Genomic DNA, 8,988 nt, shown 5'->3' with positions numbered 1-8,988 from the left:
CAAATGTTTCTGGCAATGAAAACAGAGTTATATTTCATAGTATAAATGTTTTAATTCTTTACAAGAAAAATTAATATTCTTGATTTCTCTCCAATTTTTACATCCAGGAGAATATTCTCATCTCTCACATCTATCTCTATTAAATATTTACTGAAAGTTAGTGACAAAATTTGCTCTGAAAAGGATTTATTGCGCATCCTGCAAAGGTTTGATCCTGTGTATGCCCTAGCCCGAAGATATTCAAAATCAAGGTCCACCAAACTCATTGAAGCGACCAAACTCGTTGAAGCGGCCCTGTGCTGAAGTTCAGCGGATGAGAGAAAAAACAGAACATGTAGTGTTAATGCAGGGACCTACCCGGGCACAATCTAGGGGCTTCAGAAAAATGAGAAGTAGTTGAATTTTTCTAAAATTTGCCAGGTAGAGCCTCAGAAAAATCACTTGGCACGGGGGGGGGGGGGGGCCCATAATGCTCTTAAGACGGCCCTGAGAACTTGGATGAGCTGCTGAAAAGTATAGTTTCTACGTAAAATAAGTAGAGACAGCCAACTAAGGACCGAGGTAGACCTGGCATGGTGCTGTAATGTAGGTCTTGATTTTGAAAAGAACAATGTAAAACTTGTGTCAAGATTTAGGATAAATTGCATCCAACACAAGATTTCAACTCCATTTCATGACAAGAAACCCGATGACAGGTCAGGCACTACATCAGTGATTCCCAACGTGGGCGTTAATGCCCCCTAGGGGGGTGATGGAATGTTCCAGGGGTGGCGGTAGAAGCTACGGGTATAGCATAGGATTCGATGGGTGAGATTGCGTTGGGGGGCACTGGGAGAAAAAAATTTCTGAAGAGGGGGGCGATGGGACAAAAAAGGTTGGGAAACTATGCACTACATAATTGCCGTATTGGTTTTATTTTAAAATTATGCTCTAGATTTTATATGTGAAATGAGTCATATTCAATTTGAAATGGTAGCTATACTCTGAGTGTCACTGTTGCTTTCCGTAACATAGACGATCTGATTTTGATCTTCACCCTGCTGTATCACGAATGAAACAGGATGGCCAACGCTATATTGATGATCGTTAGACGACGTTTCATCTGTGTTATTTATAACAAAGTATTGATTCTCAAAATCGCTGCCATTTTCGAATGCAGCATTCAGCTGTATGACATTGCCCGGTTGTAAAACTATTTCTTGCCCGTTCAAGTTCAGACTAGTCACAGATTCTCCCAAGGAAGTCGAAACTGGTACTATGGCTTCGCTATCCAAAGATATTATGTTCTTTTCAGGGTCTGTGCTATTTTGATGCGTCACAACAAACGTTGTTCTGTTGATGTCACTTACAACATCTGTGGTGCTCATTACATTTTCGACTGTTGACACTGTAGAAACATGTTCATCAGTTATTATTGTAGATTTGACAGTTTTGGTACTCAACCCAGCATTGATATACGAGTTGAAGTCCACTGCCGCATTTGGAAGGATGCTTACTTCAGGATTAACTGTGTTATTACTGTGAAGCACATTCGTTTCCTGAATATCTTTTGTCACACTTATGGATGATTTCGGTGAGCTGGTCGTAGCTTTGATACCATCGCCATCCTCATCTACTAATCCTTCCTCACCTTCATTATCTTCATCATCAAATTCAAAATCGGAAGAGCTGTCTTCAGAATTAAGCCCGGGAACATTCAAAGTACGATTCTTGATTTGAGATGTAACATCTGGATGGCTCTTGAGGTATCGTTTGACAGTGGCTAAAGCTGGGAGTCTGAAAAGATCTGCTTTCTTGAAAAACTCATAAGCATATGGAGCTTTGCGGCACCATACACTACACTGATTTAAAGTTGTGACTGACCACCGTACTTGGACATTTCGGGAGTATCCACGGATCTGCTCCAAAATAAAAGTTGCATGCGGATCTCCTTCTTCTGCGTTCTTCTTAATCACTTTCAGTCTTTTCATGCTCGGAAAATTAAGCTGCCTTTCTTGCACTATACACTTGGTCTCGATCTCTTCTAGTTTTTTAGTCAGTTTTGATACTTTAGTCCTCAGTGAGTGTATCTGTCGATTCTTCTGTTTCAAGGCCTTGAAATACCGTGCTTGTTTCTCCGCTGATGAAATCTCCGAATGTCTTATTGGAAAACTTGTAGTCAACAAGGCCGGAGATTGGAAGTTCACGTTACTATTGGCTGAAAGAGCCTCGTGTATCACATTCTCTTTATTACCAGAATTTGAAGATTCCAGCATTGAATCGTTTTTAACACTGCCATTCGCGGAAGGAACTGAAACTTCCTGTTTGCTTGAACTCAAAGACATGATTTTTGGCACATTATCGGCTTCTGTCACGGCAGAATTATTAGATGATCCGCTGTCTGTTTCAAGCTTTATTGGCAATGGAGATTGTGCAATGACAGTCGGTGCAACATGAAATAAATTACTAGCGTCCATTGAATGTGTATTCATGGTGAATTGTAGTACCGTATTACCAGCGGGAGTAACCTTTTCCGTTACTTTTATGACATCAGGATTTATTTTTAGGAAAGTGCTCGGTCCGATTTCGATTAAATTCATAGAGGATGATTTCTGATTCTGGGTATGGCATGTTTTCCGCTTAATCGGTGTTCTATGCACGTTCGGCTTAGCTGGAGCAGTAAAGACGTTATTCTCACTACCCTTGGGTAACATTTCATTTCTCGTAGAAACGTTCACTTCGTCGAGAGCGCTGGATGCTGTGTTTACAGGCACGTGGAGATAATTTTTCCCAGCATTCTTGAGAAGCGTGTGCGCAATATTGTTCTGTAGCTTCTCCTTGACATTATGTGGTGTCTCGAGCGTTTGACAATCATGCCCACCAGGTTTGGCAACTTTGACAATTGTTGGAAACGTTGGGGCGACACTTTTACGTTTCGCACCAATGTCTTGTACGGGTTTGACAATATGCTGTGATGGTTTTACAAAAACTGTGGGAATGATGTTGGGTTTCAATATTCTGTTGTATAAATTAGGACGGAAATCTGTACACAAGAAATGGTCGCTGCACACAACGGCGTCCGAATCTGGCCTAAACGAGAACAACTTATTGTTGGCTATGGACACGTTAATGCTTCTAGTCCACTTCGATGCTAAATACGGATCACATGGAAACTCGAAGAAAGTTTTATTGTTGATGTCTTTGGTGTTACCACATCCTGGGACACAGCAAGCCATTCTCATTCAGTGAAACAGTTCGCAAGCCAAGAATGTTGATTGGATGTGAAAATTAGTAAACAAATGACATTGGGCTGGTTTTTTTTACTTCCAAGCGAAACTTTTTAAATGACAGATACCAGTGGATCATTTCGACCAATCGAAATAGATCTCTTACACGCTCATCAAGAGACTACTGACATACGAAGGATTTTGATTCGTCACTCAAGTTTAGATCACGCACTGAGAGTTGTGGATATGTGAAAAAAAACTCCATTTATATATCTGTTGGTGTGTGTTTGTGAAATTTTCTGAAGTACAAAAAAAAATTACCTGCTAGAATTTCCAGATTTTATGAAACGGGTTTCCATATTCAAAAAGATCCGAAAAATGGGATAAATTGGTATTGAAGACCCGTGAAGTCTAAATATAGATGGCAGCACCATCCGTCACCGTTCATTATTGATGGACTCCTCACTATAATTAATGAGCTTCTTCAACTTTAGTATTACTTGAGGCAGCGGTTCTCAACCTTCTTTCACTCGTGGAGCAATATAAAAGTATGTAATTTTCATTTCGGAGCCCTTTTTGTATATAATTTTTATGGCGGAACCCCCTGGAGACCTCTTTTTTTTTTAATTATCTATCAAATATATTGATTTATTTTATTTTCCTTGATTCACTGCGGAGCCCCGGTTGAGAACCGCTGATTTAGGGCTTTAGCTGCCAGGGTAAAACCCAACTGAGCTGCTTCAACCATTAAGAGAAATATACTCTTATAAATATAACCTTATTTCTCCTTCAAGCAAAGCTGCATTAACTTACAAGCGACTTTGCCTCTACTTCTTCAACAAGAAATTCTACAAGGCTTCAACAAGAAATTCTACAAGATTAGTTTCTCGTGCCGTCACTAGATGACGCCTTGATCCCATGAAAACAAAAATTCGCGACTGTTCTAATGCAATGACCATATGACACGGTGACATACAAACATCCATAACAAAGTAATAGTTTTTTTTTCAATTTTTGTTAGTCATTTTATTCTGAATGAACAGTTAGTGTGAAATGCCAATATCCTTTCATTTCAAAAAAATATATGAATACTTTTTTTTTTACTATATTTTTCTAAAAATCACGATACGGGACACATTCGTATCCCAAAAAGTATTTTTTTACAGGTTTGAAGTAAAACTACGATATATTTATTTAAAGTAATTGATATAATTTGAGCCACGGAGCTAGAAGTAAACCTTTCCGAATAGCTCAGTGGTTTGAGCAACTGTCTTTGAAAAACTTTTTTTTTATTGACACTGAAAACATCTGACCTTCTTCAATTGCAAAATTTGAAATTCCGAATTTTCTGAAACTAATAACATGGTCATCTTTCAGGTAATCCCAGCAATAATTGGCAACTTTGCCATTAAGCCGGGTTTTCCTAGGGGCAGGTTTCTTGTGCCGCGCGCAACGTGATTCGCCCAGCGCGACACGCCAACCACTCACCAGTAAGAAAAGCAGCATGACTGTTTTCCTACAGAGCGCAATACGCCTGACGACAGCGCTCTACGTCGGGCATGATTGGCCGACTGCTTCTGGAGGAGTCAAATGCGTCGTGCGCCGTGGTTTCGCCGATATTCTCTTCACTCTTCTGTGTTTTCTTTTCCTTCCTTCTTCAAACCGGAGCATGCAGACGACAGAGAAGCTCATGCCAAAGTCATATACTTTACATACCCGCCCTGATCTGATCAAAATCTGATGCGCCTCGCTAGGAAAACACAAACGCGTAGCGTGATTATGTAACACGTTTCTGTCGGCGCGAAATAGTCTAATTCGGTTCACTCTGCGCGAAAAACATATTCCTAGGAAAACCAAGCTTTATTTGGCAACTTCTCTTTCGCGACTAATAAGTACCATTCTTGTCTATTTAGAATATGGTCAGACACATATTATCATTTTTTTTCGAAATATTTTGAATTAAGAAAAAAAAAAAGTTAATAAATTTTTGCTCACTTGAAAAACTTCAGTGAGAAGGAAAACTCGACAAGAAAAAAAATATTTTTTCCCCTTTTCTCAAACTTTCATATATTTTCAGAAGCGTATGATTCCCAACGAATCAAAATCCAGTTTTCAATCACGATTGAGAAAGATTCATATCAGATCTGGTTGCTGATTGGCTCTAATTTACCAGATGAAGTCAGCGCGTGCTGGTATGTTCCAGTCTTTAATCTCGCCATGTCAATTAATTTCGGGTGTGAGGACTTTTAAACAAATGCAGTGATAACATCTTTCTTTTTTCTCTCTCTCCGAGTAGTAGTTGTTTTCGATTGACTGTTTTTAATCGTCTGGTTTAGATCGTTTTAGAGAGAGAGAGGCATTTAATCAACAAAAAGGTCTTTCATTTTTTTTTTCTGCTCGTCGGCGCAGTCTTCATATTTAATGCATCAATCGGGGAAATTTCTCTAATATATCATCACTGTGTGTGTGTGTGTTGTGCAGCTCCCCACAAGTTCCGGTCTCTCTTTTATTTCTCCTATTTATAGGAAAAGAAAAACCCTTATAATCCAACTCCATAATAAACAAGTTTGAATTGTTATTGACTTTTTTGAATTCATCTCTAGATTGGATTATTCATGAGATCGTTCAAGTAAGTTTGAAGTGATGAATACTTTATATATAATGAATTCAAGATAAAAAGCTTGGTCCGATCCTGCTTATACGCCGGGGGGTTCGGATCGAGTACTTGAAAACCGAAAATTATTTTGTTTTTGTGATGAATTTTCTATGTGTATAGGACTGTTTTGACGTGTAGTGATACATACATACATACAGCCCGCTTATAACGAAATCGGATACTGCGAAGTATCGGTAATGACAGTTTTTTTTTATTTCGTTGTAGTGAACTAGGGCTTGACATGTCGGTGAGATCTTTACGCTGCGAGAAACAGGTCGAAAATGACATTTCTTGAGACTTTCCCAGGGTATAGTGAGCAAATTGAGACAAAAAAAAAAAAAAAAATCTATACACTGACTGGATATTTTAGGAGCCAAGTGTATTTTGCTCGAGCTAGTGATCAGATATGGAAAATTTCAGGTGTCAGTACAAATTTTTTAGTCACCAATGGTGACTTGGCGACTGGGATTTGTCCAGCCCGATTCCAATTTAGCAATTACACTCAGAAAATTTTACGCACCGATACTAATTTCTTAGTCGACCTGGTGCTTGGGATTTGTCAAGCCCTTCAGTGAACCTTTTTGTAGCCATTGTGATGGTTGAGTGGTCATGACAGAATCGCATCGCGAGGACCCAGGTTCAAATCATACTGGTCATCAGAGGTGCCGAAATGAACACATTGGGGGGTAACTGAAATTTGCTAGATATCCCCTATATAAAACACTTAAGCGTGTATGCAGGAGAGGGAGGGTGCATTGCATTGTTTTGAAATATTTTTAAGGGGCTCAGCCCCCCCCCCCCCTACAAAATTTATTCAGTGGCTCAAATGGCCTCACCCCTTAGTTTCCGGTGTGTATGCTGGTCATCTGAAGTTGATTTTGTGTGGTTCCCGACTTCAAGACACAAATACGAACCAATGTCCTCATTAAAATGTCTCGCTTAAGAGAGCAATAGGCAGATACAACAGCTACAGATCTCTTCAACCATTACACTTCACTCATAGTTTGAAAAAACTGTTGGCAGTACAATAATAATTAGGCCTAGCATTACACATAAACAAATTTCACATTAGGTTTTCTCCACATACACGCACATTTCAACATGTATTAATTTGTAAGAAGTTCCACAGAGGAATATGTCTGAGGTGGATGTGTGGTTTAGTAGTAATAGTAAAGCTTCAATAAAGTCCTCCAACCATGAAATGACATGTGGCTACGTCGTGTCATGTGATGTCGAATGATTTTATTCAGTTCTTCTAGGTAAAATGATAAGGCATTGAGAATAGCTTGTCAATGACTGTGCTTCCAAGTTAGGCGTTCTAGGAAAGAATGGAATTGCTAGATGTGACGTGACATGCCTTAGCCAAGTCTCGTTATCTGAGGACTATAATGAAATAATGTTAAAAATATAAGCCTAGCTTATAACAAATTGCCATATCTATGAATGTTGAATGTAACAAAGTTTATAGCAAGAATGGATTTCCTCCCTTATGATTAAGTGCCATAAAACGATACAAAGTGCAGAAGTGAAGAAATACTGAGGATGGCTAAGGGCTCTGGTCTGTCAGTGCCATCTATAGCTAGATGAGGGGAATCTTTCTTTACCAATAGGTAGCACTGGTTCTGCATTACTAGAACCATTCAAGTAAAAAGCGATTGTTATAACTGTAATTTGTTTATGCCAACCACTTCCCCAATCTTTATGAACTGTTGCCACTGTGCAGTCATGTGGGCATTGTGGTAGACTCTCATCATGAGGATCCAGGTTCGAACCTTGTTGGCAGCACAGTGGTGGGTGTCTGAAGTTGGTATTTTGCGATTTTCAACCTTTGAGGTGCAATACGAGCCAGTCTCCCGTTTGAAAAAGTCTCTGCAGAGAACAGGCAGCCCTTCAACATAATGCTTACATAACATGAAAAATTCAAGTACTTACCCATCCTCACTTCAAAGTATGGAAGGCAGATGGCAGGAGGAGCAAGAACAAAAAAAAAAAAAAAAATATATATATATATATATATATATATATATATATATAAAAAGCAAGCACAACTCTGACACCACAAATATTCTAGGGACACTCATACACTTAGAATACACTTTCTGGCTTGTATCCTGACTTATTCATTTGAAATTCTGCTGAGGAATGTGTAAGAGATGCATGTGCGGTCAAGTAGTAGTAATAGTCGTTGCCATTATATTCAATCATTTTTATTCTGCTCATTTTTTCTTACTAGATTATATCAGCCATTATATTTAATGATTAGTTTAGGCAAAATAAGTTTATCACATGGAGGAATGATCTTGCGCCTTTACAAATAAAGCTGTTTGCTCAACCTTAATTAGTGTAATTATTATTTTTGCTTTACTCGCATCCACCACCTTGAGGGTTTTGTGCATCCCAGTTAATCTGATTCTCAATCTGCCATTCGATAACCAAGGTTTTACTGACTGCATAGAATGATGTTTCTATGAAGTATGTGATGAAGTTACACTAAGGGAAATTATATTGATCCAACAAAAAATCAATATTTATTCTTCGTATTTAACGGAAAAATATGGTTTTGTGTATGAAGGTAAATGCAAGTACAAATACCATAACATAAATTACTCAACGAGGTGGCTGAAAAGAGATTCCCATAACAAATATTGATGTCAAATACAACTAAAAATACAGTAATCCAATGTAAAAGCATATTGCAAAAGAAAAAAACGAATAACTAACCGCTTAACTGTCAATTAAATCTTACACACGATCTGCTCTTCAATGCCACTTTTTTTTGCTCATGTGCTATAAAGACATGTTAATATGTCTGTGGCAGTTTACTCATAAACTTCTTAAGGTGTATATATATATGCTTGTGGAAGTTAAGGGGCTAATTCTATACAATACACTGCCCATAAAAAAAATTATGGTTGCCTTATCTAAGTATGGTATCGTATAACTATGTATCGATAGCCTCTTGAGATTTATCCCACTATGTTTATTGTACTTCGTTTTGAACATGTCAATGGTGTTAGAATGCATTTATTGTCAGCCCTATTTGAGGAAAAACTCACCACAACCTGGAGTTGTCCCTTACTGAATGATACTGGTGTTTCCTTGTCGAAGCAGTTGATTGACTGTGTA

General features: G+C 38.5%; 2 protein-coding genes across 7 annotated transcripts in view; one reads left to right on the top strand and one right to left on the bottom strand.

Annotated features, from left to right (window-relative positions):
* Positions 1–898: 898 nt before the first annotated feature.
* Positions 899–3,290, bottom strand: LOC149088633 (uncharacterized). Its single transcript, XM_089248303.1, has one exon. The coding sequence runs from the start codon at positions 3,219–3,221 to the stop codon at positions 960–962; it is 2,262 nt and encodes a 753-aa protein (XP_089104429.1). The 5' UTR covers positions 3,222–3,290; the 3' UTR covers positions 899–959.
* A 2,087-nt stretch (positions 3,291–5,377) lies between these two features.
* LOC149088632 (serine/threonine-protein kinase Genghis Khan-like) overlaps positions 5,378–8,988 on the top strand; it is an 87,078-nt gene continuing 83,467 nt past the window's right edge. For 5 of the 6 annotated variants that reach the window (XM_089248286.1, XM_089248284.1, XM_089248285.1 and 2 more), the window contains exon 1: positions 5,398–5,835. The gene's annotated coding sequence lies outside the window, so the exon portion shown is untranslated. Of the gene's footprint in view, positions 5,836–8,988 lie in introns of all 6 variants that reach the window. The other variant, XM_089248287.1, reaches the window with a different exon arrangement.

This window comes from Pholcus phalangioides, unplaced genomic scaffold, assembly GCF_987345545.1.
Source record: "Pholcus phalangioides strain wild (caught in Gottingen) unplaced genomic scaffold, Ppha-v1.0 ptg000003l_1, whole genome shotgun sequence".
NCBI classification, from domain to species: domain Eukaryota; kingdom Metazoa; phylum Arthropoda; class Arachnida; order Araneae; family Pholcidae; genus Pholcus; species Pholcus phalangioides.
This window is presented reverse-complemented; position numbering and strand designations above follow the sequence as displayed.

Coding starts and splice junctions, on each gene's coding strand:
- LOC149088633 (XM_089248303.1), bottom strand. CDS start 3,221: ATGAGAATGGCTTGCTGTGTCCCAGGATGTGGTAACACCAAAGACATC.